We start from the raw sequence: 20,173 nt of genomic DNA, 5'->3' as shown, positions 1-20,173 counted from the left end.
TGATTGACATGAAACTTAAATTGAGCTCATCCACTGACCTGTGAGTAATAAAACCATTGCCATGCAGCCAGCTTATTTGGCAGAGAGAGCTCAAAGTGGGCTCACTCAGGCTGGCATATTTATAGAATGAAGTGGTTGACTCTTAGTCAAATTGCATGCAGTAGGAAAGGTCTGCACAAGACTCCCAGCGCCCACAACGTATCAGTGTTCAATGCGCCGCTCTGCTTCCTTGTGAGTTTCCCAAAAGTAGTTCTTGGCCTGGCTACAGCTTAGGCCTTTACCTGCTCTGGAGCCTGAACCAAACTACTGCTGGTTTGGCTGGTGGGAGGGTTAGGTGCATCTGCCACAACACCTTAAACATCAATTTTGAAATTGAGTTCTGAGATAGCACGGAAGGAAGAATATAAAACAAGCAGTAAGATAAAAGAAATCCTGTCAGTTAAAGGGGCCACTGTGGAGACCGGAGAGTCAAGAGTAGCAGATCATGACTTGGTTGTGTCTTTCTTTTTAAGAATGAACCCCAAATTAAAACTTTTTATTGATATTACATTATAGTGTGACAGATTCTTAAAATAAAGCACAAAAGTATGCAGCTTTCCATGAAACAGAATTAAAAGTTGACCTTGCAATGTCAATATTCATTTCTCATCATTAAAAGAATCAAGGTGTGCTTTCTCTTTCAAGTCTCTCATGATTTGGGGACCATCCATCTGGACTGATAAAACTGAATGTTGCCCACAGTACAAGTATCTGAAGTGACAACAGAGTGAAGAAGCAGCCAATGTACAGCTATGCTCAATCTGGAAGGCATATAATCCAAATGTTATGAGAAACTAATGAAAGAAATGTGCAGAAAAGCAGACTTCTAAACATTCTTACGAAAGGACCAAAATCTGAAAGAGAAGACAAGTTATTTCTATTGTGGTTTTGACTTTTCAGAGTTTACTTGTCAAAGTATGGAATTCTTTTCAAGAGGTTTATGCAAACGTAAAACACAGCACAGGTCCTCACAAAAGCCAGTCTGGATTCTATGTTCTTGTCTTTATTCATGCTCTCTTTTCTTTCTAAGCAGACCTTGTTCTTCCTCCACACCCTGCCTTGTGGGTCAGGACAGACTAAACTCGCCCATTAGTTACCATGCAACAACTGGATCTGTGTAGACGACTTCTGATATTTATTGCCTCCATGGAAGAGTGATTCATAATAGAAAGAAAAGTACAAAGTTACAGAAGAGTGATTATTTCTACTTCCCCCCTCCTTGCTAACAGGACTGAGGGTTGTGGGCTGGGAGGAGCTGCTGAACACGGTGGCTTTGGCTGTGCAAGCTTGGTCCCTGCTGTCCCTGGCAGCCACGCGTCCCTGAGGGCAGGGTTGCGCTGCTCTGCTCTGGGCTGAGGTGGAGGGACATCACAAGGTGGACGACATCTTCCAGACCGTTTGATCTTTACAGGACGCTGGGCTGCCCTCAGCTCTTTCTGGTTGACTGGTGCAGCAAGTCACTGGGCAACGTTCTTCTACAGTTTAGTTGGGCTGTTGGGTAAATCAAATTTAGTTTTGCTGCTTCTGCCGATTGCATGTATTTTCCATAACACCTGCCTAATTGCTTCGTCTAATATACATTATATCTCACAACTGCATAGCAACATACCATAGCAAGGTCAAACTGTGGGCAGCCGACATCAGTCTGAGTGATGCCAGCTCAGGAGGCTAACACACCCCTATCCCAAATTTTTAGGACTCAACCTTGATGTGTAAATGGAAATGGAGAAGTGTAAATTGAGATGATTTCAGAATGTTTCAGAAAATGCTGTTTCTTCTTCCAGAGGCCCTCACACCATATTTTGTCTCTACGTTAGGGTTTTGAGTGCCCTCTTATGTACCCACATTGCATTATTGAGATGAAATGTGAAGTATATGTGCACAATTATTGAAAATGCCAAAAGCTGGGCCATAATTAGGAATATTGCTGTAGCTTTAGTTTTATAAAATGACCAGCTGGCTTTGTGTTGTGTTGGTAACTACGGCTCTGTCAGCCAAGGAGAGGAACTGGAAAGTGCCTGGTACTGGTCACATGCAAGGGCCTTGGTAAACTAACATTTTTGGATTAAATACCAGGCACTGCAATCCCAATTTTTTTCTGCAGCTACACAGAGAAGGTTTGTCAGTGCTGTAGGATCTGTCCGCGTCTATGCCCAAAGCCGTGGAATTATCTTAATTATGATGATGTTAACAGGTGGCTTGGCAGGGAGAGCAGGCAAGGACCAGCTGTGTCTGCCCTCACCGCTCTGGACTGAGCTGTGGACCTCAGTATTCACTGTCACCAGCCTCTGCAACAACACAATCATCGCTGGTGGCGACTGCCGACCATGTCCCAGCTTCACCTTCTCAGCCGGGGGCTGATCCAGGGCAGCCCGCGGGTGGCATCCTGTGCTACAGCAGTTCGGCAGCCCAGCAAAGGGAGGCTGGTCCCCGGAACAGCCGCACGCACGGCCAGGCCGGGCCCCCAGCCCTGCCGCTCTGCACGGCGCAGGCACCACAGCTCCCGGCAGGCAGCGCGCCGCTCGCCAGCGGCACCGCGCCTGCAGCGCGCCTCCCGCGGGCAGGACTACAGCTCCCGGCACGCACCGCGGGCGCCGCGCACCAGGCCCCGTCCCGCCCGCACCACAGCTCCCGGCGTGCCGCGGCGCCCGCAAGGCTCGCCGGGATGGGCGGGGCGGGGCTCCGGCGGGGGTCGCAGCTGCCGCCTTCCACGTGGTGCGCTGCCCGCCACGCCGGGGGCCGGGGAGGTGCCCGCGGTTTGCGACGTTTCTTTGCGGCAGTGCGGCCAGGCGCGGCCGCCGTATTCCGCCTGGGAGACCGGCTCTTGTGCCGCTATCTGGCGGGGCGGGGAGGCGGCAGCCGCAGGACGGGGCTCGGGAGGGAAGGGAGCAGCCCCGCCGCCGCCCGCCCGCCCCTGGATGGTCCGCGGGGCGGCTCGGGGGTCTCCTCCTCCTGCTGCTGCTGCCGCCGCCGGGTCGCGTTGGGGCGGGGCGCGGCGGGGTGCGCGGCGGGCAGGGGCGGCTCGGGGCGGCGCGGCGGGCGCCCAAGATGGACTATGACTTCAAGGTGAAGCTGACCGGGGAGCGCGAGCGGGTGGAGGACCTGTTCGAGTACGAGGGCTGCAAGGTGGGCAGGGGCACCTACGGGCACGTCTACAAAGCCAAGCGCAAGGACGGGTGAGTGAGGAGCGGGGCTGCCCGGCCCCGCCGCCGCCCCGCGCCCCCGGCCCCGCCGCGCCCTCCTCCCCCCGCCCCTCCCGGCCCGCCGGCCGCCCCGTGTGCCCGCCCGGCCCCGGCCCTGCCGGGTCCCCTCCCGGTGACACCCGCGCTCCGCTGCCCGGACCGCGCCCGCCGGTCGCTCAGCGGAGCGTTCCCGTCCCCTCGCCCGACACCGGGTCCTGTGTCGGTACCGGGAGGTGTGGGAGAAAAAACCATGTAGTTGAGGAAAATTCTTAACTGAAGGGATTTTATTGTGAATAAATCAGTCGCCACTTAGGATATTCATCCTCAGCCTCATATAGAACAGCGTTTGATTTGTTTTGTTTTTTTTTTTAAAATAATGCTTTTTTGTCTGATTTATTACTTGTAGTCACCATTTTGGGTATTCTTGCTGGCTGCTTCAGGAACCGAAGAGTGCCGGTCCTTTTAGGGCTTTAGAATGCCCTAAAAGAGCTTTACATGCAACCAGCTCTCGGTACAGACCTGAGCAAACTAATTTCTTTGCATAAATGTTTTAAAGAAAGATGTAGCAAACTGTCATTTAGATTTCCCTCGTCCATGACATGGCACCACTGGCAGAACAGCAGAACAATAGGAAGTGGGAGCACAAGAAGCAAGAGAGGCGCAGACTGTTCTCGTAACAGGTCCTAAATTGTAAATCGTGTCCCTTTCTGTTGCAGTCTCATCACTGTGGTGCTCTGTATGCTGTCATTCAAATAAGGTGTATTTTAAAAGTCCGGTTATTATTTTTGCGTTTGATAAATAACTTTTAAAGCAGGCTGTGGTCAGTCATGGCTGAAACACGATCCCATTCTGTTTGCATAAGCTTTAATTCTAGAAACGCTTTAGCTATTACCTACTGAATGGTTGTAACGGGACTGGTTGCACCGTATCTTGTCTATGTCTTAAACGTGCCGATGTTAATTGTGGCACGGTTACTTCAGCTTGAATTATATTTGCTGATACGAGTTAACTGACTACTTTTTTTGTCAAATTTCACATTTGGATCCTTCAATCTGCTCATAGGAGAAATTCTTATTTTGCCTGAATTAGTTTTTTTTAATTTTCTGGGAGGGCAAGGGGAATAAACTGTGTGATAAGCTGTTGCCTCAAGTCTCCTTACATGCAGGTACTAACTTTGCTGGTACAGGCAGCCCTGGTTTCAACGCTGATAAAGAGACCTGTAACACGAAAAATAGATTGAGCTACTGAAAGATACGGCTGTGTTTCTGATGTTCGTGTCAGGCTCTTTGCGGCTGTTCGGCATGTTGGACTGCAGCAGCCTGCAGGGAATTCACCATGTGATACTGCTGAAGCACATATTCAAACATATTTTTGGTGAAATCATCAGTCTGCTTGATATTGTTTGGGAGGGTGCATTTAGAGTTGCTGGTGGTAATGTCATTTTGAGAAATTTCAGAATCATGGAGTTGTGTGTTTTAAACATGCTTAGTTACTCAAAGGTGGCTTTAGAGTAGAATTTCCTCTTGGTTCTTGAGCATATATGATTTTAAATCTGTTCTTTTATTGAAAAAGGGGGAATCAAAGGCACAGTATTAGCTTGAAAAGAAAAAAAGGGTGAACAATGTATATATATATATATATATTTTTTTTTTTACCTTATTGTTTGTTTAGTGCCTCCTTTCTCTTCCTTTCCTTAGTATTTCCCATTTCCCCTCCAGGTTTCTGAAAACTTTCTCTTTTAAATATGCTGCCGAATTGCCCTCGGACAGTCACTAAAATATGTAAAATAGGAACATCCGTAGATGCTTTTGTAGCTTATACTTGCATGCGTGTCATTTTACATTATATGGATGGAATTAGGATTGAAGTTCAAGGTTCCATTTACTTCCCTTTATCCAAAGGAACTCATTAAATTGCAAAAAACAAATGTGTAACAACATTTTGTTTTCATGAAGCTATGGCAATGTATGTATGGATGTTATATCTTGCAGTGGGGAGTGTATGAAACAGATTTCAGTGTTTGTACATTGTTATATGCAAATATTGAAAAAATATTCTTACATTGTTTCAGTATTCCCCAAATGGTACAATGTTGATGGATGAATAACCTGCTTTTTGAGTTGTTTTGTAGCATTTGTACAGCTCAAACGTTCTTTACATATGTTGTTTGCTATCTTAGTTAATTTTAGTATTTTTTCCCTTGAACTTCGAAGTTTAAAGCAAACTTTGTTACATGATTCTAATTCTTGTCTTAAATAGCACACATCTTTCAAGTCTAATATACATCGTGATTTTTAGAGTACTTTGAAGAATGAGCTGCAGGACTTGCAAATATTTTGTTAAGAATATTGGGGCAGCTTTTTCTTAAATGACATCTTCTACATACAGATGTCTAATGAATAGAAGAAACACAGAAAATAACTTAAATAACTCAATGTGTGCAAATGTATGTTCAAAAGCCCTTGGTGATAATCCAGTTTAAGAGTAGCTCATGTCTTTAGTACTGCTGCAGTCTTCACCTCTTTGCTTTTACAGCTGTCTCTCAGATGCAGTATGGCAATGCAAAACTAGATAGCAGCTGCATGTCCTAATTGTAGAAAGTTAATTGTATGCCATTAAAACTACACGGGAGCGCTTTGGAGGACAGTCTTACAGAAGGACTCTTGATAGAGTGAGAGTCCTTGTAGTGCACGAAAGAGATGTTGGGTGGTACGTGCTTTAGTCACCTGGATTTCATGTCCTGCTCCAACAACACAGCCAGCCCAGCCCTGCGGTCCCTTTGCCGCAGGGTGGGCCCTGGGGTCTCCACTGCTCTGTCTCAGAGGATCACCAGGTATAGCTCTGTGCAGGGTTTTTTTGCATATTCACTGCCAGACTCAGCACAGCTGAACATCAAATCAGCTGAGTAACAGTGTCAAGCCTTACAGCTGAGCTCTACCTGCTGCATTGCCTGCAGCAAAATTGCGTTCTGTTTTCAAATATTTATTTTAGTCGCTCTTATTTTGAGTTTGTGGTCTCTGTGGTTGAAAAGAATCTTCCTGGCTTTTTATTGACCGGTGCTGTCTTTTTTTTCATCAGTGTAGTACCTGCAGTGGGCTCTAACTCTAACCTGGTTAGAACAAACTCTATGTGAATTGACAGGGTTTATTTTTATAGCAGAAAGGTGTACAAGAAGGCAAGTGGCTCTAATGGTAGACACCAGTAAGAAAATGCAAGCACGGAGTGTTGAACATCAGTCTTCAGATAAAGAAACTGTTGCCCATCTCTAGTGGTAGTAGGATAGTTTACTTCTCTCTTGTTTGTTTGTTTGTTTTTCTTTTTTCCTTTCCTCCCCAGAAAATGTCAGATATTTCCTGCATGAAAGCCTCTTGGCGTGCTATTTGGGTGCTCCCTCAGGAACGTTGCTCAACTTAGACATTAAACCTACCTATTTGACTTATGCCCGACTTGGAAAATATGCCATGAGTTTTTCATTTGATGAATATACATACAGATTTTTTTTTTTTTTAATTTAAATTGAGTGGATCAGACTTCTTCAAAGCTCATTAGGAGCCGAGTGCCCAGGACAGACAGACCAAGGTGGCAGGACAGGGGAGCTGCCTGTGCGGGTACGGCTGGTGCAGCACTGCAGGTACCTGCTCTCCTGGAGCTGGCAGCGTGTGCTGGTTCTGTGCTAACGCCTGAGGGGCACCCACTTCTAACGGCATCGATCTCTCACTGCTTTTTTGTTCACTTTTCTTTCTTTTTGTTTTTATTATACAGCTACAGTGAGAAATTTGAGAGAAGCCGATTTTGTGGAGCAAGGCTGCCTGTTTCAGTGGCAGTTTGGAGTGTTTCCAAATACTCATTTTTCCTGTTTATTGGATGTGGTTTGGATGAGAATAAGAAGCTACTGAACATCACTGTTAGGCAGTATCTAACTTTTTAATTACAACAGCAAAGGATAATAGCATTGGAGATCTCAAACTGTGGTAACATCCCCCAGTGTTTTCTTGTAAGCTTTTAATCTCTCGGAAGGAGACTTGTGCGGTGAGAGACTGTTGATGGGGAAATAACAGTGAGCAAGCTGGCGCTCTCCTAGTCGCTCGTAGAAACTGTGAGGAGAGGCATAGTTCCCAAACACAAGTGCCGTTGGAGAGTTTTTAAATTCAGTTTCATCTATTACAGTTCTATGTTGGAAGTATTGCTATAGGTGGAGGGACAGATTCTTTCATTTGCACATACGTGTTATAATTGAAACTATGAGACTACATTTATGTGCTCACATTTTCCTTGTACCCTTCAAACAATCAAATCTATATCTGCTTTAGCTCTGTGACAGTTTGTATGAGTTGTGTAAGAAGCAGACCGGTAGAAAACTAGTAAACTGGTTTGCTTAATGTCTAATACAGTATGTCGTAGTTTCTACTTACTGGTAAAAAGGATATTGCAAGAATGACGATGAATCTATTTCAAAAACTTGTACAAAGAGAAACTTAAGTATGGGGAGTATTTCCCTTGGAAAAAAGAGAAGGCAGAACATGTTTAAGTTAGATAAAATAATTAATGGTTTGGGTGATGTACAAGATGCTGGTGCTATTCTTATTTCACAGTATTTGAAGGGGGGGACATGGAATTTTTCTATTAACAATAGGGAAATATTTTAATGCAATGCAGATAAACTGCACAACCTGTTGTCAAAGAAAAAAAGATAAGTCAAGAGCTTAGTGTCTGGTCTGTAATGTTATCAAAAGCAATCCCTTCTGACTAACTGTTGTAACAAGTTGAATGCTCTCTTGCTCTAGAAGTTAGGCTGCTCTGTTAGAGATCAGACCAAGCTTTGCAGTGCATGCAGAAGAACCCATTTTTTTTTTACTTTGGAAATTTTGGGGTTTGCTTCTTTATTTTTATTATTATTATTATTTTTTAAACACTTGACTCGTAATTAAGGCTGATACCAGATAAGTACCAGTTTGTGGTTTTGGGTATGTATTCATTTAGGTCAGATCACTTATTTTGTCAATGTTTATATCAGATGCATTTTTAGTGAGAAGTACATTGAGTTTGGGAGTGCCACAAATAGAGGGAATGAGTCCAGTGACAAATTTTACTTGGCAGGAAGTTCAACAACAGATCAGGGCTTGCAGCTTCTTGCTTAGTTCTGTATTGAGCCTTTACAGGACTTGCGCCATGAAGTTTGTGCTGCTAGTTTTTGTTGTAAACTTCCAAACAACTCGTCTTCTCTTGGTCTTACAGACATGAGATGTGTTTTTTGTATTTTTTTTCTTTTTTTGGGCTGAATGTTCATGTGTGTTGATTTTTAACTCTTTTGAACTGAGGCGGGTGGTGCAGATGACAGGCAGGCAGTGAGAGCTGTGGAGTCATCATGCAAACCTTTGGCTTGTGACTCTGCTGAACGGTACTGTTGAATTTCTAAATGGCATAGACTTTATGTATGCAATATGTGATACTATCTTCTTAAAATATATGCCTCAAGTCTCTTTTGGATCCATTACCATAGTAGTTAGAAAGTTCCCAATTAAACTATATCTACATAATGAGGTATGCATGAAGTATTGTGCTCTTTAATTTTTCTGGTAAACCACTCATGTAATTGCTCTTCCCATCTGCTTCCTTCCCTTCTCACCTGGTTAGGTGGCTCCAAGCTTTGTAGGTTTTCAAGGTCATGCAGTTTGAGTCTTTCTGTGGCCCTTGGACTTTATTTGGTGTGATCTTTTGTTATCTTGTCGTAGATGTGTTGATTTATTTTCATAGCCAGCAGCAAAGGTGGAGCTGGCATAGCCATGTGTTAGTGTTTTGTTCCTACCTGGAGCCTTTGACAAGCGCAGAAAGGAGGGTGTGAGAGTAGTGTTGCAAAACACCAAAGATCTATATCTGCTTTTATTCTTCATTTATAAATTAGCATAATATATGTAAATAATGGAGGCATGTACTGCTGTGCTCGGTTTCTCATGAGGGAAAGGGAGATCTTTTTGAGGGTGCTGAATACAGAGAAGGTGCACATCATAAGAGAATGCTGCTTTCAGCCAAATGGCAGTGAAGTATTATGTTCACTGTAGCTCTTGAGTATTCTTTGATTCTTCTGTTTTAAAATCTTTTAGAAGTTGTTTTTTTTTTTTTTAAACCACAAAACAACAGAGATGGTCTTTATTACTTTTGGGATCTGAAGAGCTGTAATTTGCAGACTGCTTTAGCATGAACTGTGAAAAATCTCTTGTTTCTCAAGAAGAGATTCTTTTAGTTATGCTGAAATTTGGAAACTACAGGTGAAACATAAGGAAGGTACAGTGGATGTGGTTTATGTCTGAGGTTGTACTCTAGCACTGTGCAGCAACAGCCAACACATGATGTGCACTTCAGAAGACCAAGTTACACCTCGGAAGAGTATTAAAAGGTGATTGCTGCGCTGACAAAATTAGGGCTATCTTCAGCCTTTAACTTTTGTCTGGTATGCTGTTTTTTCATCTTAAAATAAAATGTTTGCCTTGTCTGTATTTTTGCTGTACAGCCTGTCTTTCAAGCTTGGCTCTAGTTCTTAATTCCGGAGATAATTCTTCATCTCCAAGTATGTTAATCTGAATTTTCCTGAGGAGTCTGTAACATGAGTGATAGCAGGACTTCTCTGGCTTCCCTTCGTGGCTGCCTTGGAAGCAGCAGGAGTGTCAGAGTTATTTGTCACAGTGGGGCTCATACAGAGTCTGCTGGTCTGTGATGGGCGGAGGGAAGGTCACAAATAACTGAATAGTCTGGTGGTGTCTTCTGTTTGGAGAGTGAAAAAATGGTTCAAATTTTTATAACACAAGTGGCATTGGGTACAGACAGATTTGAAGTTTCCCAAATATTCCTTTTCTCTCTAGACTCCTACATACATAAGAAAACTGCCTACTTCCAGTGTTAAGCCTAATGCTATCCTAGTTTTTACATACATTAAGGTAATATGTAACTGAATATGAACAAATAAAATGGAAATGGCTTGTTAACATGAATGACTGCAGGATGTCAAGGCTGAAAGGAAACTGTAGGGGCGAGTTGGTACTTGTGGTTGTTTTGATGTAATTGTCCTCTCTTCAGTGTGCTAAAGCTGAGCTCTCATGCATGTATTTTTCAGTAAGCCAGAGCTTTTTTGATGGACGACTGCAATATGCTGGTAACTATCGTGCTGAATTTTTCAGTCACCTTGGGGAATGATTCTTGTGGGTTTTGTGTCCTGTTTATGTCCACAAACTTCTGAAAAATTCAGAGGGAATTTCAGGGCAGAGGAGACTGTGCCATTTTCTTGCCCACCCCCACGAAGGCTGGGTGCAGTCATGTACAGTGCCCCAAAGAGTGGTCTTGGGGGTGATGTTCTGCACTAGAAGTAAGTGGTGGAGGTGAAAGACAAACATGAGCCATTCATAGATACCAAGGTGTCTTGTGGTGTGCTAGAAACAACGTACTGTGCTGTGTGTTTTTGGGATGGCAGTGTGGAATATGTGTGGTGAAAAAGCGGCAGATGCTATGGGCCATGTGTTGGTAACAATGAGGAGATGAACCTGGACCTAAACTGTTCTTCAGGGGAAGGTGAGAGACTGGGTAGAGGTGGCTGGTGGCTCTGCAGGGTTCAGGAGCTCAGAGCTTGGGCACAGCATCTGTATGGGAAAGCACTTGCTGGTACAGCTAGACCAGCTGGGAACTGTGATGGTGGATTCTTCTGTGTTAACAAACAGTTGGGAGACAGGGAGAAAAATTACAGAGTTGGAAACTTTCCTGGGGCTAAAATCACTGATGGGTGCAGAGTAGCATCAGGTTTGTATCTCAGGGGAGGAGCAGGGGGGGAGAGGTGAGTCACGAACTGGGTGCTGGGGGTCTCCTGGACCAGAAGGACAGATCTGGAACTGGGTGCTGGGGGTCTCCTGGACCAGGAGGACAGATCTGGAACTGGTTGCTGGGGGTCTCCTGGACCAGGAGGACAGATCTCGGAGAATCCTGATAGAAACTCTGGAAAACAAACAAACAAACAAAAAAACCAACAACCTAAACCAGGCCTGGAAGGAGCCCCTCACATCTGAGAGCAGGAGTAAAATATTAATAATAGCATTCAAGGATGAATCTAATTTTGAATAAAAGTACTTGGAGAACAAAACTTCAGGTAGATAAGCAAATAAATGTTAAGTACACACAGTGCAAGTAATTTGCACTGCAGTAACAGTTCTTCAGTGAACAGACAGAAAGCCAATTTTGAGAAAGTGTTTCCTTATGCCTGATAAAGTGTGTGGTGGGGGTTTTTTTGTTTTTTTGGGGGGTTGGTTGGTTGTTTTTTACAAAGAAGTGGTGGTGGTGTCTCCCTTGCTTTTAGGGGTGAGTGTGATGAGGCTCTAACAACTTCTGTGCTTCTGCAGAACCTGTGCTAGGAAGTGCGGATTCTAAAAGCATAACCTGTAGTGAATGAATATCTGGATGTATTCCTTAACGTTCGTGCTGATATTAAACAATATTGTTTGTGGTCTCTGCATGTGATAACTGTTCTGTGGAAAATAGCACTTTCAAATATTTCTGCAAAAACATCGGAAATGTCTTAACCATAAGGAAAAAGAAAAGAAAATATTAATTTTATAGCTACACATACTGATATCCTCTCTATTTCTGAAACAGTTACAATCCAAAGAATTTTGTGGCTGTACAGAGTCCTTGTGTAAAGAGATCTGAGGTTCTAGCTGCTTTTGAGATACTGGAATCTTGAAGATGGACTTGCAGACTTGCTCTCTTGAAGTCACAAAGACTGCACTGTTTCTGGTTGCAAGTTTTTGTAGCTTGCACAGTAGTTGTGTGAGTAATAGCACTTATGAAACCTGATTTTTTGTTTGTTTGTTTTCCTTTCCCCACCTCAAGGGTCTTTGCTTTATTGCGGAATTATCCAGTGTCTAAATGCAAATTCAAACTGAAAGTATACTTGCAGCTGGGACTGTCTTCTTGGATGGTGTAAATAACGTGTCGTGCAAAAGATATAATCTGCGTGTCTTCTGCCAGTCTGCTGCCATGAAGAATCTTAGATTTGATCAGCTGAAATGATTTGAGGTAAAAATGTGCTTTCCAGGCATGCACTGGGGCCAGACGAGCTGCCAGATCTTAAACATTTGAAACATGATAAAAGGGCCAATGCTAAAGCAAAGTCCAATCTCATTCAAAATTCTCATTTTAAAACTGAGTAAGCCTATGACGATTATGTTAATCAATATGTAATTGGCTCTCTCTTTGCTTGTTAAAAGTATTAACAAAGTAAGCCAGCAGTTTGTTTTGTAATATTATGAAGTACTCGGAATTGTGGATTCTGATTTTAGGTAGGTGATGGTAATCAGTTCAAGGTGATGGTAATCAGTTCACCCTTGTCTGTTAAATTAAGTCTTGGAAATGTTCTTTAAGGTTCAATACAGCCAAAATTTATCTAAGTCTGTTCAAATAAGGTAAGCTGAGGCAGGACCATCAAGATAATACTTACCTTTGCTGCTAATACAAGGCTTGCTTGCTTTCGAGTATCCTTCCACTGCAAAGCAGTCTTGACTTTAGAGTAGAGAAGCCCATCTTGAGTGAGTGGATGGGAATAAGGTTTCAGTTTCGGGCTTCATCCCACCAATGCTTGAGCTCTCATGCTCCTCTCCCCCCGCCATCCCCTGTCTTGTCTCTCTGAGCTTGGCAAGCGATGCTGCGCGTTAGGGCTACGTGCGGCTGGTAACAACCGTGCCGGAGGGTTTTGTGTCCCGGCCGCCTGCCCTGCTGTTCCCCCTTGTCTCCTCCAAGGCTCGACAAATGGTTTCTGAGACCTTGTCAAGCCCTCATAATAGCACGTTTGGGATTACAGCACAGCTTTATTCATAGCTACAGTTTTTTTTGTTAAGTACAAGGCCACTCGTTAACTAGCTGGCAACTTCTGTGTGTTGTATGCTTCCCATCTGAGAAATAGCTATTTTAATAAATATATTAGGTTTTGTACAGAAGCATATGAGGTCTTTAGTAGCTTGTATAGGAAAGGTACTAGACAGACCATTTGATAATTCTGCTTTTTTACAGAGAATTCCACTGATGTTGCCCTATTGCCTGTGTTTTGCATATCCTGTTGAAAAACTGACTTAAACATAGTCAGGATGCCAGAGAGTCCCTGTAAAATTATATACAATACTTGTGCAAAAATATACTGCTGTTTACTCAACAGTTTCTATCCAACTATGTTTTAACTATCTTGAGTGTTAAGTGGTAGTTTGGCAAAACATATTGTACAGTCAGTTTAGAATTTGCAGGAAAAGAACCAGGATTAGAGCTGCAAATATTTTATTTAAAGGACAGAGTGTTCAAGAGAACATAGTGATTTTTCTCAACTACAGATGATAGCCTAAACTTCCAAAATTAAAATTAGTCTTGAAAAAAAGCACGTTTTGTGAACAGGGTACAGCACAACTAAAGGTCACTGAAACAATCCGCCTGTTTTTCTGGGAAAGCTCCATGCTGTGTGCTTGTAACACCTTGCATACAAGATGTTGACATTTGAATAAAGGACACTTGAGAGTTGCACCGAAAAAGAAGAATCAATTCATTACTGTCTCTGTGAATAATATGTGTGGCTGAGAACTTTGAATACAAAAGGATGTGAATTGCAGCAAACCCCTGGTTCCTTCTTGTGTTTCTGGGCAATATGTGTTTTCTGGGAGCAGAATAGCATTACCCTGTGAGGGGAGCCGAGCTGCAGGTGGACTTTCAATTACAGTTTGCATTCAGACACTGGATAATCCCACAACGAAGCCTTGGAAAGTCAGGTTTCATCTACTCTGCTGTTCTCACGGAACTGCTGTGCAAGGGATGGAGCAGAACAAAAGCATGGGGAGCAAGCTCTGCCTGGGTGGACTTCAAGGCAGCAGATTTGTCCTCCGGTGTAATTGGAATCTTATCTAACTTTTGTACTTGAACTGCGTGGCGATCCAACTCTCCCTTTTCTTTTTGGATGAACATTGATCCTGTTTAAGCAGGGTTGAACAAAACAACTCCTCTCAAGTAAATGTGCTAACAGTGCCATTCACTGTTATGCTAATTCAATTTTATAAAGGCTCAACTGGAAGCTTATATGACTCTGCCAGATGAGTGTCAGATACCAAAAGACTCAAAAAAGAGTAGCTATTGCAACACTGAAAGCTCTATGGGTAGAGTTCCAGGCATATATAAGGGAGGAAAATAGCGTTAGGGCTGCGTTTCCATCTGTCTGCCTAGTTTGCCTATGCTGTGTGAGATCAGAGAGGCTACAAAGTAGAAAATACAGCAATGAATGGCTCGTTAGCCCCATTTCATTTAGGTGGATGCTCTGTCAGGGAGAGGTCCCAGGACAAACTTGAGCACAATGAGCAGCTACTCACTGAAGCAGCTGGTCAGGGCACCCACCGCAGGAGAATCCACTCAGAACTTGGCCTGTAGGATGAAAGAGCAGATTCAGGCTGTTACTGCCAGGGGTGTCTGTGACCAACACGGTTTGTTCTTTGCTCCTGGAGGGATGCTGAATCTATACTTCTGCTTGAAGTACAATGTCACATCAGGTGCTTTTCTTTTTTAGAGCAGGGGGAGGTGGAGATGATAGCAGGAGATGACTTCTTAAAAGCTAAAAGAAAGCCGAAAGGTGAAATGTTTCAAGTTGCTTGGAAACCATTTTGGAAGCTTTGCTGGTCTCTCAGTGAGTGTGTATCACTCAAGACATACTGTAAAGACATCAGTTAAAAAAAAAATCGAACATGGCGAAATAGTAGAATAAAGGAAGCCTTTGAAAGTGAGACTATGTTTCTTGAAAAATTCAGTATTCTGTGTGTCATGAATATTTAAATAGAAGGTAAATGGTGGTGGGCTAAGTTGAAAAAATGCACCATGAGAGCCTCTCCTGGCAACCTCCCTCTATATAAGCCCTTAAAAGGACACACAAGCTGTGTGTCCTACCCTTCCCTTGAGAAACTGCTTGAGAAGGGCATGAAATTAATCTTTCCCCCACCTCCTCTTTCCAGTGCATCAGTAGCACAATGCTGTGTGTAGGACCAGGGCACCACTGGCCTATGAAAGCAGCGCTTAGGGAAGATGAATGATGGCAAGAGAAAAGCTGTGGTTTTGTCTGTGCATTGTGAAAGAACATAAAGAATTGGAGGCTAAGGAATGTATTGGGGGGGTCCTGTCTCAAATTGCAGTTTTTTGGGAAGGGGCTGTTTGAACAAGCTGAGGTGAAGAGCAGTCAGTTGTCAAGATGACACGTGGTTGCACATGTGAAGGAGTTCAAGAGTGCAATAAGTAAATTACTAACTAGAAAGTATAACCCAATGCTTTAAATTCATAGTCATAGAATACTGGAAAGGGGCGGTGGTGAGATCAGTTTTTAAAAGGACATTTTAGAAGGTGGAAACTACTAACTAGTAATCTGAATCAAAAGTAAAGATAGTGGACACATGGTGCTGAGGTAAAGAGACAACAGCCCTATAAAACACAGTCAGCACCTCCTAAGTCTAGTAAAATCCTTTGACGGAGTTAACATATAGGTTAAGGCAGTGTAGTTCATGTAATCTGTCTAGATTTCCAAAAAGCATTCTATGAATTCTACCAAAGATGTAAGCTGAAGGTATAAATGATCCTTCTCTGGATAGAGAAGCTATTTAGAGATGTGAGTTATGGTGAGAGGTCATTAGTGGTGTCTCTTGGGAAACTGTGCTGCTCAGAAGGATTGTTTGGAAATCACTTGTCATAAAGTAGTTGGGAAACAGCTTTGCTGATGGGTGAGTGTTACTTGGGATGGTGAAGGCAAGGACTGATTGTGAAGGCTTGGCCTGCAATATCACGGAGCCCTTCTCCAATAATACATCATCCTCATTGATGTGAAGTGGTGCGTATAGGAGAATGGTCCTTTCTTTACTGACACAATGGTAGCCTCTGAATTTAGTATTATTTAAGAAAAAGATTTTGGAGTTTATAATGACAGTTTTGTGAGAGTGCTAGCTCAGTGCAAGTAATTGCTAAAAAGCAGAGAGAATCACAGGACTTACTAGCAATGGAGGGGAGCACAAAACACAGTGTCATTGTTGCTGTAAATCCTATTTTCAGTACTGTAGGCACTTCTAATCCCTTCATCCCAGGCAGGGTATAATAGACCAAAGGAGGACTAACAAGGATGCTCAGAAATGTGGAGCGGTGTCTGTATGAAAACTTCAGTCGTTCCATAGACAAGGACTCTTCTGTATCTGTGAGTGTGAGGGACAGGGAGAGGCTCTAAAATCCTGAGTGTCATCAAGAAGGCAGGAGACATTTGTTCAGTGACTGGGTAAATTTATGAAAGATAAATCTGTTAAGGATTATCAAATAAAATATAATCTGTGAACCTGTAGCTGCTACAGTAGTGTGTTTGTAACTGTTATGAACATTTATGACATGAAAAAAAGCTTCTAATCATAGACTTTTTTTTGAAGCGGCAAATGTGTTTTTTCTTCCATGTAAACTTAAAAGTTTCACAGATTTGTCTACTGAAGAAAAATATACCAAAAATACAGGTTATTGGAATTATGGTTTCCTGAAATTTAGACCAATACTTTAATCCTGCTTTTTGGTTGCTTTTGAGAACAGATTCTTTGAAACCTTGTGCTGTCTTTATGCAACTCCAGGTTTCTGAAGTGGAGCAATCTAAGGGAAGAAGGAAAGTGCAAATGAAACATAACAATATATCCCTTTGTATAGAATTTGTATAGGTAGCTTGTGTATTGCTTTATGTAGAATACTGGTAAGACTTCTACGTGCTTTAATAAAGCAGCACAGAGCTTTGAGTCTGGTGAGGTACTGCTGTCCATCAGTGGAGAATTTCTTAAAGCGCTGCTGTTGGTAACTGCTCGTCTCATAGCAATGAGCTTCATAATTGTACGGTTTTCAAATATTGTTTCTAGGCTGGCTGTCAAATGAACATTTTGTGGGAGAAGAGAGGGGAACAAACTTAACCAAATCCCAGGGATTCTCTTGCTCTGTGGAACTTCTCTGCTGGAGCTTATTGCAGGGCTAGCTGGGTGAGGGGTTGTGGTTGTGTGGCTGTTATTAGTTTTGTTTTGTGTTTTTCATAGCCAACTGTACTCCCTGTGGTTTCATCCGCACCAGAAGGTGGGGAGTGAAGTGAGGGGCATCTTGCTTTTCTTCTGCGTCCTCTCCTTGTCATTTGCTCTTACCACATACTTTGGTGCTGGCTTTGATACTCATCCTTCGTCATTGTAGACCAACAGAATTTTTAAACCCAGGAATGAAGAAGTGGCTAGGTTTTTGCGGAACACGGGCCGTTAGTCATGTCGTGAAGAGCGTGGCACAGAGCAGAGCTGGTGCAAGGGGAGGGATTTTCTGGCTTGGAACAACAAGGCAGAGATGTCAAGAAAAGGCTTTTCTTTTGGCACAGCATAGTTTTACATCAGAATAACCACATGTACAGTGTATCATTGAATTCAGTTGCTTACTTTGAACTTCTTGCCAAACTACATGTTGTGGCGAAAGGTGTTAATTAAAAAAAATATCAAAGAACAATAGGAATAAAGTGAATCAGTAATTGGCATTCACCACCTAGTATCAGCTGTCTCAGAAGCCCTGGTGTTTATTGGCTTGCTGTTGATGGTTTTTCCTCCAGCTGTGGGAAATGACCTTTTCTTTACCCGTGAAAAGGTCTATTACTGAAGGATTTGTTTTGAAGTGTAAAATATTCTCAGCATAAGCCTTGCTATCTGATAAGAATAATGATGCTGTTCTGGCACAACAGTCTTGCCGTGTTCTGTAAGTATGTTGGGGATGGGAAAAGTATGAATGTCTGAGTTAGACCTTTAATAAATTCAGTTCTGCTACTGTATCTTCCTCTGAAATAATTTCCTTGTGTTAGCATTTTGGTGAGTAATATGGCTTTTTGTTTTCACGTGATGTCTTGTGGATTCAGATCTGAGTCCATGAAACGTGCTGTGTTACTTGTATTCTTCCGTCCTTTTGTCATTTTGTCAAGGTTTTTTTTTTGTTGTTGTTGTTCTTTTTGTTTGGTTGGCTTTTGTTTTGTTTTGGTTTTTTTTAAGTCCTAAAGCACCCTGTATCTAAAAGTTGCATCAATGTTTATAAATATCTCAAGGGTGGGTGTCAAGAGGATGGGACCAGATTCCTTTCAGTGGTGCCCAAAAATAGCATGAGAGGAAATGGACACAGACTAAAGCACAGGAGGTTCCATCTGAATATGAGGAAAAACCTCTTTACTTTGAGGGTGCCAGCACTGGAACAGGCTGCTCGGGGAGGTTGTGGAGTCCTTCTCTGGAGACATTCAGAACATGCCTGGACACATTCCTGTGCAATCTACTCTAGGTGTTCCTGCTTTAGCAGGTGGGTTGGACTAGATGATCTCCCTTGGACTAGATGAAGTCCCTTCCAACCCCAGCCATACAGTGATTCTGTGATAATTACCTATGGGTATAATTTGAGAGCCTCTGCACATCAGCATCACCAAGGGATGTGAAGATGTGCCTGGAAAAGCACCTGTTGGAGAAGACAGCGCATCCTCAGGGGTTGCTCAGCTCTCGTGTGGGTCTGGGCCAGCACAGATCTCTGGCGGTGGCAGAGGGCTGCTGGCTGCTCCCTCTTCCTGGCTGCTATCTCAGGTCACTGAGCAGCCTGCAGGCCGGGGCAGCTCTGCTCCAGGTCGTGTGCCGGGTCTGGTACCACAGTCTGGCCCCATCATCTGCAGGCAGGTGACCCAGCACTGATAATACACAGTCGTGCACACATATTTTTTTAAACATGCTTCCATGCATTTTTTGATTCATGTTTTTCTTATGTATCTCATATTTGAAGGTAGAGAAGTAGACAACACATATTACTGTAGAAATATGGAAACAATCTGAAATTTCCCCTTTGGCAGCAAGCGCTGTCATGAAAGTGCGTGAAACTGTAAAACATGTACTGATACCAGAAGCTGTGTTAGAACGGGTGCAAGGCTCTGGTTGTGGTGGCAAATTGATAAGAAGTCACGCTACTTCATGAACTATATTTATCTTTGTCTGCAGATTAAGTAGTACCAAATACTCTTTATTCTCTTTATCTGTTCCTGGAAAGTCTTCATGGGAAACTTTGTGGAGGAGAGAACAGTTGTGAGCTACTCCTTTGAGCTGAAATCCTCAACAAAGCAGCTCAGACTTCCAGCTTTTCTGAGTGGGCTGCACTGTTCATGACCCTTTCTCATTTATTAATAAATAAGAGGCTTTCATGATAGAATCTGGGGTTTTATCTGATTTTTGGCACATTTCTTCCATGGAAGGAACAAGCTAGAATCTATGATGGGATAAACTCTAAGCTGGTTGTAAATACATTTAAATACTCTGGGCTTGGGTAAAGCTGAGATTTTAAAAATAGTCATGCTTTGGTTGCGTAGCAGGCAGTTTATAATATAGAAGATCACGTTAACCTATCTTCTGTAGGTTTCATGCATGCTATAGACTACCACATTTTTCAAAATTATTTTAAATTCAGTCAAATGAGGAAGCAGTAATTTGAATTAATGTTTATCATCTGGTCCTGGTTCATCCAACTTGTTTTAGCTAATAGAACGGAAAAGCGTTTTTGTTTGCTCTCAACCGAACAAAAAGCCTCCAAGTGGCCCTTGGAAAGTTATTTTTAGCATAATCTCATTTTGGAAATGGTTTACTGATGCTCTGTGCATTATATATAATTAAAATTATCCTCAACAGCTATAAGTGAATGACATAATTCTAGTTTGTGTTGTTTCTCTATTTTGAAAAACCACTGTTTCAGCAATGGTGAGCTTTTTTAGTGAATAGGATTATTTTTGCAGTGGTTGTAGCACGTGTCTGCAGCTTTCTGGCAAAGGTGGGTGTACAGCTTCAAGATGACGTGGGAAATACTAGTTAGAAGATTAACTTCATCCTGAACGTGGGCAGGAACCAGCGTGTGTG

The 20,173-nt window shown here is 42.9% G+C and overlaps 1 protein-coding gene across 7 annotated transcripts in view; it reads left to right on the top strand.

Annotated features, from left to right (window-relative positions):
• The first annotated feature begins 3,033 nt into the window (after positions 1-3,033).
• The window catches only part of CDK8 (cyclin dependent kinase 8), an 80,541-nt gene continuing 63,401 nt past the window's right edge, over positions 3,034-20,173 (top strand). For 3 of the 7 annotated variants that reach the window (XM_080358655.1, XM_080358651.1, XM_080358656.1), the window contains exon 1: positions 3,242-3,901. In XM_080358655.1, coding sequence (XP_080214781.1) covers positions 3,717-3,901 — 185 coding nt within the window. In that variant the 5' untranslated portion in view covers positions 3,242-3,716. Of the gene's footprint in view, positions 3,216-3,241; positions 3,902-20,173 lie in introns of those variants that run through there. The other 4 variants (XM_080358658.1, XM_080358657.1, XM_080358660.1 and 1 more) reach the window with 3 other exon arrangements.

The sequence above is a fragment of the Nesoenas mayeri genome (genome assembly GCF_963082525.1).
Source record: "Nesoenas mayeri genome assembly, chromosome: 1".
NCBI classification, from domain to species: domain Eukaryota; kingdom Metazoa; phylum Chordata; class Aves; order Columbiformes; family Columbidae; genus Nesoenas; species Nesoenas mayeri.
The sequence above is the reverse complement of the archived record's forward strand: the minus strand, read 5'-3'. Positions and strand labels throughout refer to the sequence as shown.